At 46.4% G+C, this 18,085-nt stretch overlaps 1 protein-coding gene across 1 annotated transcript; it reads right to left on the bottom strand.

The window, feature by feature from the left end:
* Positions 1–3,213: 3,213 nt before the first annotated feature.
* Positions 3,214–14,556, bottom strand: LOC132572351 (zinc finger protein ZFP2-like). The gene is made up of 5 exons (XM_060239272.1): positions 14,237–14,556; positions 11,929–12,056; positions 10,786–10,860; positions 9,034–9,264; positions 3,214–5,264 (listed from the first exon to the last, which is right to left on the bottom strand). The coding sequence occupies exons 2-5, from the start codon at positions 11,960–11,962 to the stop codon at positions 3,358–3,360; spliced, it is 2,247 nt and encodes a 748-aa protein (XP_060095255.1). The 5' UTR covers positions 11,963–12,056; positions 14,237–14,556; the 3' UTR covers positions 3,214–3,357.
* Between the last annotated feature and the right edge of the window lie 3,529 nt (positions 14,557–18,085).

The following is an 18,085-nucleotide window of genomic DNA, read 5'->3' as shown; positions in this document are numbered from 1 at the left end:
TGCCTATTTGCCTGGACCCTTTTTAGTTGGAGATGCCGGGGATTGAACCTGGGACCTTCTGCTTACCAAGCAGATGCTCTACCACTGAGTCATCATCCCTCCCCAGGAGGACTTGGTGGGAACAAAGGACAATGTTAGCTGAAAGGAGTAAGCTGCAATCACACATACTAAATAATGCACTTTCAACCCACTTTCAGTGCACTTTCCAACTGAGTTTTGTCAGTTTGCACAGTAACAGTTGGGAAGTGGATTGAAAGTGCATTATTTAGTGTGTGTGATCACAGCCATAGCTCCTTGTAGAGCTTATATTTTTAGTTCTACCTAAAGATGCAGGAGACTAGCATCCTCAGACACATTATGGGTCAGCAACTGTTCCCAAGCTAATCCCTTTCTCCAAAGCTTTGGAGGGATTACAGAGACTTCTTGTTGAACTGTTGTCAGAAATCCTTGCATTGAAATGAATTTTGTCTGAATGGAAGCCTGCAACTTTATGCACACTTGCTTGGGAGTAAGCTCTATTGGAACCTTTAGGATTTCCAAGAAAACAGGTGATGTGAAAGATCTCTGCTTGGGACCCTGGAGAGCTGCCGCTGGTCTAAGTAGACAGTACTGACTTTGATGGACCAGCAATCTGATTCAATGTAAGGCAACTGTGTGTCTTGGAAGTGGGGAAAAGGAGGGAAACCATCAACAAACTGTAAAATTTCCCAACGTTGCCAATGTCAGCATTTAATCAATCTTTTTTTAAAAAAAAAATTTATTTTGTTCACAGTTTGGAAATTCCACAAAAAAATCCTTCAGTGTTAATAATAAAAAAATTGACCAGCTTTACACTTGATACAAAAGAATTCCCAACAATGACAATAATAATAATAATTAAAAAGGCAACCATGTACCTTATTTTATACCAAAGAATTCCCAACAATGACAGTAATAAAGGCAGCCATGTGCATATGTGTGAGAAGCTTGTCAGAGTTTTGGTTCATTGAAATGCACAATAGTGATGCTAACAATGATTTTGAACTCAAGAGTATTTATGAGCCTTTTCCCTGTGAAGACACACTAAACATTTTGCCTCAAACTCATACAGCTTTAGGCCAAAGGCTGCGATCTCTTCAGGACAAAAGTTGCAGAGAAAAGGCACATCCCTTACTGCACACACCCATGGAAACTGGGCTTTGGGTTCTCACCTCAGCAGCCACACACACAAACCCCAATCAGCCTGTCTTTTCAGTTCAAGTGTGAAGTCCAGTGGCCCTGCCTTCCCAAATAGAATCTCTCATCTTCCCTTTCTCTGTATGTTCAATAAAAAAGGTAAAGGTAGTCCCCTGTGCAAGCACCAGTCGTTTTCAACTCTGGGGTGACATTGCTTTCACGTTTTCACAGCAGAATTTATACAGGGTGGTTTGCCATTGCCTTTCCCAGTCATCTACACTTCCCTCCCCCCAGCAAGCTGGGTACTCATTTTACCAATCTCGGAAGGATGGAAGGCTGAGTCAACCTGGAGCCGGCTACCTGAACCAGCTTCCGCTGGGATCAAACTCAGGTCGTGAGCAGAGGGCTCTGACTGCAGTACTATAGCTTTACCACTCTGCGCCACAGGGCTCTTAAGTTCAATATACAGCACCAAATATGTTGGCTGTTTTGCAGGGACAGGACACAAGGCCTGTTAGGAGGAATGCCTTGCTCGGGAGCATGAAGGCTAAAAATGAGAAGACTCAAAGGAAGTACGGAAAGCCATTCTGGATGAGGACGGACATAGGTACATTAAAACCACCTTACAGCAGTTTCATACCACGTTTCTCTGCCATGGCTTCTCCCAAAGAATCCTGGGAAGTGAAGTTCAGTGAGCGCGATCAGAGTTCCTTGTTAGTTCCTTAAACTCCTTGATCTAGTCAGCACATGTAGCAATATGGTACAGATGGCAGAGTGAGCTACACCATTTTAGACTGCAAGGGGTGGGGGAGAGTGCTACCAGAAGAAGTGGCAGGAGCAGAGTGGGGTGCTCACATGGAACTAGAGCAGGGGAGTGAGAAAGGGCCTAAGGGCAGCAGCCCTGTGCAAACTTAAGTGGAAGGAAGACCCACTGAGAACTGACTCCTGATAAACATGCATCAAATTGGACAACAACAGCCAAGTAAAGGGTAGATAAGAGGAGCTGGAGGTAGCAGAATAAAGAAGGAGAAATATTGTGGACTGGGGTGGCAATTTATCAGGAGAGAAATGCCCAACTCAGCTGTTAATTCAAAAGATGATGATCCTAAAACTGAAAGGATGCTTCACAGATCACCATCTTTGACTCCAGATTAGTCTGGAGTAAATACCACTCCCGTTTTGATCTTGGTAAAGACTCAGGCCAGTTAGAATCACCATTCCTGACTTCCATACACTTTAGTTTCCTCCTTGTACATTTTGGTTCTGCTTCTTTTGTTCACACGAAAGAGATGCTAAGAGAAATTCCTTACACTGATATAAGTTCTCTCAAAATCTTACATTCATCCTCCCCTCTGATCTGGATAAATCCAGAACATGTTCACCAGCCTCCATTAGGACCACCTCCACATTCTTTATGCCCCGTTCAGGAAGGGAGAATGTGGTCCCTGTCTCATTTTGGATCATCTTGGGGCCTAACGGGGAGCTTATCTGTGTGATCTTGTGAACATGGTGGTTTGAAAGAAGCAGGACAGAAATGGATGGTTGGCAGAGGTTGCTGGTCACAATCGCAGACCAAAACTCATGACCAGAACAGTTAAAAGGTTCAGATTTTGTTAGGCTATCCCAAGGGTGGCCAAACTTGATTAACATAAGAGGCACATAGAATAAACATCAGATGTTTGAGAGCCACAAGATAGGAAGGGAAGGAAGGAAGGAAAAGTGACTTAAAGAGAGAAAAGCCTTCTCCAAGCCAGCCAGTGGGGTGGTTGGGGCTTCAAGAGCCACACAATATATATGAAAGAGCCACATGTGGCTCCTGCGCAGCAGTTTGGCCACCCCTGGGCTATACCATTACAGAACACAGGCAGGAGAATTGAATTTTTGAATATTTTCAACTTCTGAAGAAAAAACAACCCTCCTTACTCAGACCAAATAATCCTATCAAGGCAAAGGTATCTGAGTATAACGTGTCTCCCAGGCTCAAGAGTACAGGGCTCTTCCGTCCTTTGTTGTCCCTTCCTGCACAACAGGCAAAGCAACCATCAATGAGAGGCCTGTGGGGAGAGGAATTCATTGCATGATTATGTACATTTGTATGGCAACTTGTGGCATCATTCATTTGTTAGCGAAGTTGGATAAGAAGGCAAAGTTGGAGAGAGGCAGTGGGCCAGGAATGGAGAGAGCCTTTTGGAAGGGAAAGGCCTAGTTTATTAGGGATGAAGTCTGAGCACTGCCTGGAGCAGGAGAAGCGAAAGATGGATGAGAAAAGCCCCGGGATGGAAAGGCGAGAGACCAGGGCAGGTCCAAGGAAGGGATGGGGAGGGATGATGGAGAGGAGGGGAAGGAAGGCAAGGTTGGAAGAGGGTTGGGTGAGGGGTAGGAAGCAGAGAAGGATGAAGCGGAAAGAGAAGCGACAGGTTTGGGGGTGCCGACAGTCAGCAGCGAAGCAGGGGCCAGGCCAGTGCCGGCAGAGGCCTTGTCGTTGCTATGGGTGCGCTGGTGGCGGTTGAGGTGGGAGCTGCGGCTGAAGCATTTACCGCAGATGCTGCACTTGTAGGGCTTCTCCCCGGTGTGGGTGCGCTGGTGGATGGTGAGCTCTGAGCGCTGGATGAAGGCCTTGCCGCAGTCCCCGCACGCGTAGGGCTTCTCGCCCAAGTGGGTGCGCTGGTGAGTCAGCAAGTTGGAGCTGACACTGAAGCACTTGCCGCAGGTGTCACAGCGGTACGGCTTCTCGCCGGTGTGCATGCGCTGGTGGATGGTCAAGTCTGATTTCTGAATGAACGCCTTGCCACAGTCCATGCAGGAGAACGGCTTCTCCCCTGTGTGGATGCGCTGGTGCTTAACCAAGGCCGACCGCTGGGCAAAAGCTTTCCCACAGTCCTGGCACTTGAAAGGCTTCTCAACAGGGGGCGCCGGCAACTGCAGCGGGACTTTGCCCAGGCTCTTGCCGCAGTCCAAGCAGTGGCCGCTGCGCGTGAGGCGCCCCTTGCTGCTGTACAGCTGGTGTTTGAGAAGCTGTTTGCCCCCAGTGCTGAGGAGGAAGCCCTTCACATGCTCGGGGCAGCGGTGTGCGGCAGCTGCAGCAGCCTGGGCTTGGTGGACTCTCTGGTGCCGGTCAAGATGAGAACTCACTGAGAAGCCCCGGCCGCACTGAGCGCAGGTGTAGGGGCGCTCACCAGTGTGCACACGCTGGTGGCGTTCCAGGTCAGAGCGCTGGATGAACCGTTTGCCACAGTCGCTACAGGGGAATGGGCGCTCGCCAGTGTGAATACGCTGGTGCTGTGCCAAGTTGGAGCTGCGACTGAAACGCTTGCCACAGGCACTGCATGGGAAAGGGCGCTCACCGGAATGAGTCTTACGGTGCTTGGAGAGTGCCGAGCGCTGGCCAAAACACTTCCCACAGTCGGGGCAGCAGTGAGCAGATGGGGCTGGGGCAGCAGCAGGGGGTTCTTCTTGGGGATTGTGTTGGTGCGTGCGTCTGTGCCGGTCAAGGTGGGAGCTGACAGAGAAGCGCTTGCCACAGTCTTGGCAGGAGTATGGCCGTTCCCCTGTGTGCACGCGCTGATGCCGCTCCAGGTCTGATTTTTGGGTGAAGGCCTTGCCGCAGGCAGCACAGGGGAAGGGGCGCTCCCCTGTGTGCACACGCTGGTGTTGTGCCAGGTTGGAGCTACGGTTGAACCGTTTGCCACAGGCCGTGCACGGATAGGGTTTCTCGCCTGTGTGGATCTTTTGGTGTTTAGCCAAGATGGAGCGCTGCCGGAAGCAACGTCCACACTCGGCACACTGATGCGGTCTGTCCGGTGTGGGTTCACTGTGGCCTCGCCCACTACCACCCAAGTTCTTCTTCCCACACTCTATGCAGACCCCTGGTCTTTCTGCTGCAGCTGGAGCTGCAGGCTGGTCTTTTAGCTTTCTGGATGTCTTCCTCTCCCTCTGATGTACAGTCGGCACCTGTAGCAGCTGGTGTTCTTCTGAGCTGAGGTGGCCTTGGCTGTCATTGGTGTTACCCTCACCCTGGCCATCAGATGTCCCTAGTTGGGTACCTGGTGGCTCCACCTTCGCTGAGCTGTCCTCTTCTGCCTGTAGCTCTTCTTCGTTCTCGTCAGCAACTGTAACTGAGATGGGGAGATGAAAGACAGCATGACCATCTTAGCAGCAAGGCATTTGTTCCTTCTACAATTGCTACCCATTGCTCTGATCCCTCAATCTGTACCTTTCTTAGGTTGTCTAGATGAGCTAGGTGAATCTGGGCATGCTTAGGGCACTGTTAAGAGGGTATTTTCAGACCATCAGAGTTGTATCACTCATTGCTTTACCATCCTGCTTCCAGAAATCAGGCCAGAAGACAAGGAGAGGCAGTCCCAGGGGCTGCTGCCGCCTGTGCAGATTTTTCTCTTCTGTGGAGATCATTCAGAGCCCAAACCCAAGCATTTTACAGCAGCCATGCAAGGCTTTTAATTATCTTGTTCCACCATCCCCAGTCTGTGTAAATGTGACACTTATTAGTGCTGTGTAAACAGAGCACTGCCCGGACTGTGAAGGGTTGATTCTTCAAAGAGCACTTTGAGTGACACGCTGTTCCAAGAAATCTGATTGGTTAGCATCAGCAGAGCAGAAAAAGACTTCTGAACTGGATGCTGAGGAGAACTGAGTCTGATTTCAGCTGTGGCTGACAACAATTTTACACAGATGGAGAACTGTACAAAAGTTGGCAAGGAAGTTTGGGAAGTAGGCAAAGACTCCCATTTGAGCCAAGGAAAGGGGATGGATCTTCTAGAGAGAGAAGAAAATTCCCTACCCAGTCAAACGGAATTAGCTCTGAAGAGTGCAGAGATCCCAGGTTTGGTGTGGTTAGAAACTGCCATAAGAGTCAGTTCAAACTCAAGTCAAGTACTTGTGTTTCAAGAGAAGGGGTTTGGGTAATGGAAAGAATGTACCAGACTTCTGGAAACCAAAAAAGTAAGAGAATACTCAAAGAAATAGAAACTCTCATCAGCCTGAAATACAAGAACAAACATTTGTGCTTTACTGGTTTTACCTAGAAATTTCAACCCCTGATTTCACCTGACCTTTTCCCTCTGTATTAAATATATATATATTATTTTTGAATTTCAAAATGCCTCGAGTGCCATTTAAGTTGTTTAAGTTAAAGCAGACTCCTGATTCTTCCCTCAGGTTCCTGAGCTGAGCCAACAGCCAAAATATCGTTACTGTGACAGGCTGGGACAGCCAGAGTTCTTCAGCAAAGAAGAAAACACAGTACTAGGGCAGCTCAGTAAGTAAAGGGAAGAAAAACAGAGAGGAAGTCTGAGGGAAGGAAATGAATGGAGTCGCCATAGCAGACCGGGGGTGGCCAAACTGCAGCTCAGGGGCCAAATGTGGCTCTTTCACTCATATTGTGTGGCTCTCGAAGCCCCCACTGCCCATTTGCAGGCTTGGAGAAGGCATTTCTCTTTTTAAATAATTTCTCCAAGCCAAACCAACCAGCAGCTTGGACAATGCATTTAAAGTTAAAGTTGCTTTCTTTTCACTTCTCCCTCCTTTTCCTTCCTTCCTGTCTTGCAGCTCTAAAATATCTGCCATTTTTTTATGTGGCTCTTATGTTTAGCAAGCTTGGCCATTCCTGTAGTAGACTTTTAACAGTTGGAAATAATTTGGAAGAATTTCCATTGCTTTCACTATGTGAACTTCTCTGAGCCTCAGGGACAGACAGGGCTGGCTAGATGCTATAATCATGCTGTTCTACATTTGTCCAAGGTGCAGATTCAGCATCCTGAGCATCAAAACTTGCTTCCTTTGCTCAAAAGCAACCTCCCCACCACTTTTGAAATGGTATAGAAAATATTCACCGATTGAAGTCTTAGCAACCAGGCTTGGCATAAGCTATAATGTAAGGGAAGCTTCAAAAGTTGTGCAGTTATTTGCGAAAGTGGTTTAATTTGCGCATTTGTGCAAATCATGCAGATTTTGTCTTAATGCAGAAATGTTTTTTCAAACATAGAGAAGTACAATTTTTTAAAAAGCATACATAACATTCTTTGTCCAAATGTAGCATAGCGATGTAAATAATAAGTTCTGCTTGAGGAGGTTGTTGGTTAGCTTGAAACTGACTAGGTAGCACTATGGAGCTAGTAATGCTGGCCTAACTTCAGGGCTATGCTAAAATGATGGTGATATGTTGCAGAACACTTTGAACAGTGCAAGTGCTATATAAGTAACACCTGTCTAGTACATTTGTATCTTGCCTTCCTTCCAAGGAGCACAGGGTGGTGTACATGGTTCTCCCATCCTATTTTATCCTCACAACAGCAACCTTGTGAGATAAGGAGCTGGGAGAAATATTTGATCAACACCTGGGTTCTCTATTTCCTGTTGAGGCTGCTGTTTTATTCTTCTTCCCAAAAAGGAACTCGGTACCAGATCAACACAGCACGGCTTTATTTATTCAGGTCTGTCCAGCACTCTATGGAGGAATAATAATTATAATTATCATATGGCATTGTGTGTTGAATAGCCAGGAAATCCGAAGATTGTCTGGCAGCCTGAAGTTCTAGCTCTTTGAGTGTTATGCACCACTAGGTGGCAAGCTAGATTTACTTTTTGGGCTGAGAGAGCTCTGAAAGTGCTGTGAGTAACCCAAGGTCACCCAGCTGGCTTCATGTGGAAGAGTGGGGAACCGAACCCAGTTCTCCAAATGAGAGTCTGTTGCTTTTAATAACTACAACATACTGGCTCTCAAGGCAGTAAAACAAGAGGTCTTCCAGGGGATGAAACATCTCTCCCTTTTGTTTGTTAACATCTAACTTATGAAGAATTCTGGGTAACTTGGAAGCTTGATCACTTGGTGATGGTTCTCAGAATGCATTCCATGGCTTTTTACAGTTAGATTTTTATTATCTCAAGATTACCAAGTAAGAAGCTCAAAGCCTGTTTGCAAGCTGAAAGCCCACAGAAATGGTTAGCTATGAATATAAATCAGTAATGAGACTATTCGGCAAAACTGATTATGTAAACTTTGGTTAGCCGGTGTTGTCACAGGATCAGCAATGAGTGCCATTAACATTCTGACCAGCTGATCTCTTTCTGAAAGGAATCCCTACATGATTTCTCAAGTCGAACTGAAAGGTTCATTTCAAGAAATAATTCATCTCCAATTTGCAACAACTTACTGCTAGGAGTGTTACATCTGAACAACAGGTAATATTGCAAGGCTTTTTCTGAGCAGGAACGTAGTTCCGGCTGGCTTGGTGTCAGGGGGAATAGCCTATTATGCAAATGAGTTCCTGCTGTTGTTTTCTACAAAAAACCCTGTGTGAAACAATGGTGATATCAGGGGGTATTGCATAATATGCAAATGAGTTCCTGCTGGGCTTTTTCTACAAAAAAGTCCTAATATGTTGTAATCATTGGGCTTAATAAAGCCTGGTGGGAAATGCCATCAAGTTGCAGACCACTTATGGAACCCAAGGAAAGAGACAAACAGAGGTGGCTTGCCATTGCCCTCCTCTACCACCCTGAACTTCCTTGATGGTCTCCCATCCAGGTACTGACCAGGGCCCACCCTGCTTAACTTCCAAGATCTGACGCGATCCAGCTAGATCCAGCCATCCAGGTCAGGGCCAGTAAAACTTACATGATTATTTTAAAAAAAATGTAAAACAAGCACTGGTGGTCCCAGTAAGCAAGTTGCTCCAATATCAAGATACTTTAACAACCAGTGCACAAAATAAGACCAAAGGGACCTGCTATCTACTAAATAGATACAGAAAGGGGGATACGCAAGAGGCATGACCTAGTCCCTCTGGCATCCCTGCTGGGCATTCCTCTTTTATTTCCCATGAATTCCACATACTGCCCTGCAGCACAAGACCTGCCCACCTTCGTTTTTGGGGCTCCTGAGCACCTTCTTCCGAGGTCTGCGCTTCCCATCCTGGCTCTGTTCTTTCACCAGCTCCCGCAGCATCTTCTCCACCTGGCTCCTGCCAGCAGTCTGCAGGATGAGGCCCAGCTGCCGCCGCAGATCAGCGTTTATTCCACCTTCACTTGGACCCGCCACAACTGGGTCCTGCATGGGGGCCTGTTCCACTGGGCCTTGTTCAGGCTCCGTGTCTGCACCACAGAAGGTCAAAATGAAAACGGGTAAGGATGCAGTATTCCCTCTAAGCTGCAGAGTCTTGTGAGCAAAAATTCTACTTTGTGGGCTACTAGTATTAAAGTTGTGAGCTACTGGCATTAAAGTTGTGAGCTACTGGCATTAAAGTTGTGAGCTACTGCATAAATTATTGTGCTCTGGGGCCATCCTTCCTGAGCTAAAACAAAAATGTGTAAGCTGGAGACTTAAAATCTGTGAGCTAGCTCATGCTAACTCAGCTTAGAGGGAACACTGGTAAGGAGCTTGTCAACTAACTAGGCCTGATCAACTGGGCAGGTAAAATAAAATCTAGTCTGGACAAATGTGGAACAATGTGATTATAGTATCTAGCTAGTCCTGCCTGTCCCTTAGGCTCAGGGAGGTTCACATAGTGAAAGCAATGAAAACCCATGCATTGTCGATGTGGATGAATACTGTTCACAAATGTGGAACAATATTGTGCTTCTAAGAGCAGCTCAGTATGCGAAATCAGCACTTGAAGCTTCCCACAGTCTTCAAGGTTTTCATCCCCCAGGGTCATATTATAAAGCTTTGGGAGCTCATAATGCTCACATTCAATGCCAAGGCAAAGTTCTTCTTCGACTAAGATTGTACTTCTGAACCGAGCTGCTCTATACTGAATCAGACCATCAAGGTCAGTATTGTCTACTCAGACTGGCAGCAGCTCTCCAAGTTCTCAGGCTGAGGTCTTTTCCATGACTTACTGCCTGGTTCTTAAACTGAAGATACTGGGAATTGAACCTGGGATCTTCTGCATGCCCAGCAGAGGCTCTACCACTGAACCACAGCCCTTCCCCCAACCCAAATTATCTGATCACTGGGCTGGCAGTGGCTGACCTGGCCACCTTATGAGTAGAAAGGGGATTTCTCTAATGCTGTGCATCCTAGGGATTACATTCAGCAGTGCCACCACTGAAAAAGCCCTTTCCTAGGGCACTGAGAAAGACCTTTCCATCAGTGCCCATGGTACTAAGGAGGGGAATTATGCTGGAAATAGACTGGATGCCACTACAAATCTTTTAAGAAGAGATTGATTTATTCACTACTCAAAGGAGTCTCAGAGCAGCTTACAATCTCCTATTCCTTCCTCTCCCCACAACAGACCCTCTGTGAGGTAGCTGAGGGCTCTTACGGAAACTGCTCTTTCCAGAACTGCTTCTGACAGTTATGACTGATCCAAGGTCACTCCATCAGTTGCATGTGGAGGAGTGGGGAACATATGAGTGCTGCTAGTTATACCTGTCAGCACCATGACTACAGCTTTATGGACCAGATAACATTTCCAAAAAGGCTTCAAGGGCAGCCCCACGTAGAGTGCATTGCAGTAGTCCAATCTTGAAGCAAGTAAGCTATGAATGACTGTGGCTAGAACATTTCTCTCCGGGAAAGGGTGCAAGTGGTGCACCAGCTGAAGTTGCCAGTAGGCACTGTGTGCCTCGGATTGGGGGAATGCAGCTCTCCTTCCCATGCTAACTTACCAGACATCAGACCTCTCCTTCTGTGGGACTCAGCAAAAGCAGTTATCCTGGGCCAGCTGATTGCAATCTCCTCCGCTGAGGATGCAAGTTAGAAGAAAAGCTATGAGGACCTGGGCAGTGCATAGGCATAAAAGAGCCACTTTATCTTTTGGGGAAGAAATGTGACATCACATTGATATGGTTTTACACAGAGCTTAGAATATTAAGCTTCTGTTAAGATAGGCTGCCTTCCAGTTATATGGGGATCTCAACTTGTAAGGAGCAAAGGTCATGGAGGACAGTCCTAGAAGCCAACTGTTTGGTGTTGATGGGAAACCTTCCTTGTCACTGGTTCTCATGCCACCAACTCAACAGCCCCAGAGCCTTCTCTTCAGGGCAAGCAATGGGATTTCTTTTGCACCCTTTTCCCCCAGAGTCTGTTTCCCCATCCCAGTTCCAAGTCAGCTTACCCCATTGCCAGCCACTCTCCTCATAGTAGGTGCTATGGCATCCAATCCTACCCAGTTTGCTGAGACCAGATACAAACTGTTGTATTGTTCATTTGCTTTTCTGATATTTCACCTCCCAGCTCTTGATCTCTGTCTTGACCTGGATAGCCCAGGCTAGCCCAATCTCATCAGATTTTGGATGCTAATCAGAGTCAGCCCTGGTTAGTATTTGGAGACCACCAAAGAAGTCCAGGGTCACCATGCAGACAGACAATAGCAAACAACCTCTCTTGCCTTGAAAACCTTACGGGTTGGCTTAAGTCAGCTGTGAGCTGATGGCACTTTCTACCACCAGATTTTAATCTGAAGTTTACTTGTTCATTAAGTATCTGTCTCTCTTCTGATCCTTCCCTTTTGAACAGGGTTGTTGTCTCAAGTTGAGATTGGTGAATACTCTAGACTTGGACAATCTTCAGTTTTTCAACTGAGTTCTAAACCTCTAAAGGACACTCTGCATATGACAGACTGGCATGAGGACTGATTGGGTAACAATTGTTCCCAGAGAAGTGGGGGGGGGATCTGAATTCAGAAAAAGACCACTCCTGATTGTTACACACAAATTCAAAAGAGGAGGATTTGTTTGCCATAAACCCCTCTAACTTAAGCCTGTGCTAGTACCAATACATTCTGATATATGGTAAAAATGCATTCTTACCCAATGAGATCACATTCTCATAGTTCTCTTGCATGATGTCACTCTCAGGGAGATGCACAAAAGTACTTCTGTAAAGTTGCTGACTTGTGAAATGACAAGCGTCCTCGACTCTGAACCACGTGGCAGAACTGCAGAGAGAGAGAGGAGTTAAATCTCCTGGAGTCCTAGAGGAACGCTTGCTGTGTTGCATGAGAAGGCAAGAGGCTTGATGGGTGACATAACAAAACATGGGTTTCAAAACACAGCATTAGGAACTTTCCACAAAACCTCTCTGTCAAGTGACTACACTGCCAAGGGAACCTATTCTATGCAGTACATTTGAGAGCGTGACTTAGTTTCCTAGCTTTGGGCATATTCTCTCTAGGTACAATAAAAGCATGGCAAAGCAGTCGGAGCCTTTCCCTCAGAAGGTTTCCACCCCTGATGAACTACATCTTGTCACAGACTCAGGATGCTTCCTAACAAAAGTACAACACGAAAGCCAGCATGGTGTAGTAGCAGTACAAGTCCAGGCTGTGGGAGACTCAGGTTAGAAAACCCTCTTTCTGCTATGGAAGCTTGCTGGGTGATTTTGGGCCAGGCATACACACTCAGACTAACCTACCTCACAGAGTTGTTGTGAGCAGTGTTCCCTTTAAGATGAGTTAGGGTGAGCTAGCTCACAGATTTTTAGTCTCCAGCTCACACATTTTTGTCTTCGCTCAGGAAGGATGACCCCAGAGCACAATAATTTATGCAGTAGCTCACAACTCTAATGCCAGCCCAGTAGCTCACAACTTTAATACCAGTAGCTCACAAAGTAGTAGGTCTGAATTCAAGTCCTCTCTCAGTTGTGAAGTTTTCGGGATGACTTTAAACCAGTAGATCTTTCTCTGCTAAACTCCCTTGGCCAGAGTGCCTTGCACAGAGGATACATAAAGGCAAGAATAAAAACCAGCCATAAACATTCCATCGCACTCTAGAATGATCAAGGAACAGAACAGAGGACAGGTCTTTGCAGATGCAAAATGGTGGGTCTGTGCAGGAGCTACTTTGGTTTTTCAGAGGCTTGGCGACTGTGACTACTAGGGCAGGAAGCAGGAAAATGTAAGCTCAGTTTCTGTGGAGAAAGGTAAAAGCATTGCTTGGGGCAACAGTTATGGTGAGAGCCAAAGTACATGACTTGCAGGGATTTTGTAGTGAAGGATGAAGTGTCCTTTTCTGGGATATGCATTGAATACAAACATTTCTTCCACATATGCCCTGGTCCAACAGGGAAAGGAACTGTCCCTTTAATCCAGGACAAATCCAATCTCCTTTTTGCCCTCCTGATTAAAAGAAAGACTCTCACTGCTATGAGGATAACAGTAGTCCTATAAATTGCTCTGTGGAAATCTAAAGCTGTCCCTATGCAACAGGAAAACCATAGGCTCTGTCATTCAAGTTACAGCCTCACCCCACATCTCCACCTCCAGGGTTTTGAACTCACATTCCTTATCAGGATCTGGAACGTGGGGTGGGGGGGAATTGCAGAAACTGCATCAGTTTGGCTACCTATGTACTTACAAATGCACACTCAGCGTGTAACATTTGCAACAGTCCATATACAACACTGTCTTTCAAGATTAAGAAACATTTTTTCTGGCACCACACAGAAGTATGCACTAAAAGGATGACTCCCTCCCCAAACCCCTTTTACCAGTTTTAACCCCCACCCCCAACTGAATAGCTAAATGGAGTTAATGAGCAATGAATCAGATAAGTGATGTTGAATAGGTGCCCAGATGATGTGTGTGCATGCACTTTCCTCAACCCAGCTCCCTGGCGTAGCATATTTCTCATGAAAGCAGCAGGTGCTCAGTAGGAATTCCTACCATAACCAAGTTTACTGTAAAAGCACACACACACACACACACACACACTACGCCAACTGCACAAGCAGCAAAGGCATGTGCATACATTCCCAATCCCCAACAGCAACCATGAACGCTTTTTCTATCAGAAAAAAGGGGAAAAATTGAAAAGTTATGGAGAACAGATGGGAGAAAGGCAGATAAAATATTAGAGAAGGGGGCACGCACGTTAGCATAAACCCTGCCGCTGTGGGTACCAAGAAAGTTTTTCGTGTAACCGGTGCTGGAATGGTGGGAGCAACAAGCAGTTAGATCGTATGAACATTTACTTGGAGGCAAGATCCATTGCATTGATGGTACATTCTCAGGTGAGTTTGCCGGAGGCGGCAGCCTTGATCCGTCCCTTTCTGCTGATTCTTCCAGGGGGATGAAGTCTTCCCCCCTTTTGAGATAATGGATTGAGTTCTTTTATTTACCCTTCTCTTTCAAATCCCTGGCGTTTCCGGCTGCTCCCGGGTTAATAGTTTGAGACCCCGGGGTTGCCGCCGCCGCCGCCGCCTCCTCCTCCTCACCCGGGGCGGGCCAGTGCGGGGGGTTCCCAGCCGGATCCGGTCCCCCACCACGGCCGGGCGCGGGAGACCCCTGGTGCGGAGCGGCGTTCCCTTGGGGGCATCGGCGGCTGCTCTGTAGGGGGCGGGGGACGCCCGGGTCCCTATGGATTCAGCAGCAGCTTTCTGACCCAGGAAGCTCAACCCCGGATGCAGCCGGCAGAAAGAAGCAGGGGAAAGACAGCAAAGCCCCCTTGGCTGATCAGCCGCAGCCAGGGCCCTCTGCTGGCTTCCCGGAATTTCCTACTCCATCCATAAAGCATCCCCGGCAGCCTCATGGACGCTGGCGGCCGGCAGACAGCCGCGCTGGGCCGTCAAAAATCACCAACCCAGACAGCGAGCAAGTTTTTGAGTTCTATAGACCTCTTCATCAGGTTGGACGTTCACTGAAAGAAAATGGGTGGATGGTATAGGAGATAAAAAGATGTGTCCAGGTAATAGTAATGCCAGCCTCCAGGTAGTGCCTGGAGATCTCCCGGGATTACCACTGATTTCCAGGAGATGGAGATCAGTTTACATGGAGAAAATGGCCGCTTTGGAAGGTGGACTCATTGAAGTCCCTCCCTCCTCAAACCCTGCCCTCCTCAGGCTCCAGCTTCACAATCTCCAGGTATTAAGAACATGAGAAGCCATGTTGGATCAGGCCAGTGGCCCATCCAGTCCAACACTCTGTGTCACACAGTGGCCAGAAAACCCAAGTGCCATCAAGAGGTCCTCCAGTGGAGCTAGAAGCCCTTCCACTGTGCCCCCCCCCAAGCACAAGAATACAGAGCATCACTGCCCCAGACAGAGTTTCAACAATAAGCTGTGGCTAATAGCCACTGATGGACCTTATCTCCATATTTGGTATTTCCCAATCCAGAACTGGAAAACCCTACCAGGGATGTTGGAGAAGTATCTAGCTTAAAAACTGGCAGTTATTTGGGTTTCTCCTGCAAAATCTAACATAAATGCTGTGTACAAGCTGTTAACAACTACAAGCTATGTTGCTCCTGTGAAATGAACTGATCTGGAAAACACAGGATCTGGGCTGCTCTTGTGCCCTAAGCAAGCAATGTTTGCCCATCAAACTGCTTCTAAAAGCATGACCAAGAAGGCTGGATAAAAAGTTGCAGTCAAGCAGGATTAATTGACAGGTTGTCAAAAATACTAAATTTAAGGTCATACCAGGATAGGGAACTGTTATTTGCCCTGTTGGGTTAAACTTAGGGTTACCTCTGCTCAGCAAACAGAGGGGCCATTTCTGGTCAGAAGAATGGATTGTGGGGGAAGAATCAATCTCTACTCAGTACCATAGATCCTATTCAAATTGGCCCCTGGTGTGCCTTATAATCAATTTTTTAAAAAATCACCAGGATCTCCTGACATGCAACTACTAACACGTTTGGCTTGGCCCTTACAGTGTATGTTTCCTTTGCTTTCAAATTGCTTCTGACCTATGGTGACCCTATGAATTAATGACCTCCAAAACAGCCTTGCTCCAGTCTTGCAAATGAAGGGCTGTGGCTGCCTTTATTAGGTCAATCCATCTCATGTTGGGTCTTCCTCTTTTCTTGCTGCCTTCAACTTGTCCTAGCATGATTGTCTTCTTGTGAGTCTTGTCTTCACATGATGTGACCAAAGCACAACAACCTCATGTTCTGGTATATTCACTAGCTCTGTCGCTTATGGGCTTAAAGAGATTCTAATTTGCACGCCCAGCAACTGGAGGAGATGACAGAAAATGAAAGCGCTCACTATTAGCTCAGCTAAAGTGATTTTGATTGGAGGGATGCTACTTGTACAGGATCAAGAAAGACTTTCCTAAGCAACTATTGATTGATGTAAACCTATGGAAAAACAGACCTATCATGATGAATTTCTTCTGTGCTACTAATAGGAAAGTACTCTCTGGGATAGGAGAGGTGAGGTGCCTAACCATGGAAGTTTTTGTCCCCTTGGTACCTTCATCTTTTAATTTGTGTAACTCAGTTGTATTCCATTGGTCATTGTACATAATATATTTAGTGGAGGGGGGACTTCCTCTTTTATAATTTTGTAATTCAGCTTCACTTTCTACATGAAAATAACTTAAATAAATTGGGAATTTGTAGGATGGTACCTGAATGGAGTTGCTGCCTTCATGCCTAACAGTCTGGGAACTATACAACTGATTACAAAATACCATGTTGTCTATGATCTCCTTCTGTGCACTGGGCTATAGGACTGGGTACAAAGTAATACCCAGGCAGGTCCCCATCCATTTTACTTGACTCATAAAAGATCCAGATCAGGGATATCAAACTCATTTGTTATGAGGGCCAGATCTGACATAAATGAGACCTTGTTGGGCCGGGCCATGTGTGCCATAAAATGTGATGCCAGCTAGCAGAGATGTGAACTTCAAAATAAGGACACAAACAAACACAATTGAAGATTTTTTTAAAAAACTTAAAATATGCTTAAAAGATTAGCACTCTTGCAATATTTTGTTTAACAGGCCACATGTTTGACACCCCAATCTATGATATTTTTATTCAGGGCTTTTTTTGTAGCAGGAACTCCTTTGCATATTAGGCCACACACCCCTGATGTAGCCAGTCCTCCTGGAGCTTACAGTAGGCCCTGTACGAAGAGGCCTGTAAGCTCTTGGAGGATTGGCTACATCAGGGGTGGGTGGGCTAATATGCAAAGGAATTCCTGCTACAAAAAAAGCCCTGCTTTGTTCTTGTTAAACACTACAACCCAGGCCAGTGCCTTTACTCTAAGCCATTATCTTTTTTTGAGAGGCAAGTTAAACTTGAGAGACTGAGAGAAAAATAGCAGTGAACACAAAACGTTTTTTAATATATATTTTTTTAATTCCCTAATCTATTGGATTCACAACACACACAAATTCCTGCTCACTTCAGACACAGCTGGATCAGAAAGACAGAAATCTTTCAGGACAATGACCACCAAATTCCCAATAAACAACCACTGGTGTTACCATAGGGAGCAACGGAGGGCTAAACTAAATGTTACCTCTGACATGAGTTGGGTCCTGGTTCCCCCAACCCAACTGTGTTCCTTTAGTTTTTTAAGTGGGACAAGTGGGGCCCCCATAGCCATTTCAGCTTGAAAAAATGGCATGGTAGGAAAGGCTGAAGCCCCTCCTCCCCCTTCACCACACTCCTGTGCTGAATTAAGTCCCAAAGCACTTGAGAATGGTAGTCTCCTGACATGATGTCATCTGTAAAAAGAACGCAATTGGGTTAGCGAAACCCTGACCTGACTCATGTCAGCAGGAATGTCTAGTTTGACCTTGAATCCCTGGTAGTGGGCACAATTAGCAAGCCACCATTTTTTTTTTTTTCTCATTCCCAACATCTATTAGAAGGCTGGACCACTTCTCAGAGTTGGGAGACATCTATCTAGATTTCTAGGACCTTGAGGAGGCTGTAAAACCAGCTGTCAAGCAGAGGCAGTCTGAGCCCTGCTATCATTACCCTTCACTCTCACTGGCCATTTTATCCAATGGAAAGGTGGGAAGAGAAGCACTGTGAAAAGATGCTGCCCAGTCAATTGCTGGTTGGCCTTGAAGTGGTTGAGGAATGTATCTTATGGCTGCCAGGCAAGTATACAAGGCTACCTCCTTTCTTTGTGCTGACAATAGCATACTATTAAGTCAGATTGGCAGGACGTCCAGAAAGAAGGGGCAGAGGACAGTGTGATCACCAGGTCTCTTCTTGGAAGCAG

This window comes from Heteronotia binoei, chromosome 5 (genome assembly GCF_032191835.1).
Source record: "Heteronotia binoei isolate CCM8104 ecotype False Entrance Well chromosome 5, APGP_CSIRO_Hbin_v1, whole genome shotgun sequence".
Classification (NCBI taxonomy): domain Eukaryota; kingdom Metazoa; phylum Chordata; class Lepidosauria; order Squamata; family Gekkonidae; genus Heteronotia; species Heteronotia binoei.
Note: the sequence above shows the minus strand (reverse complement) of the source record. Positions and strands in the feature narration are given on the sequence as shown.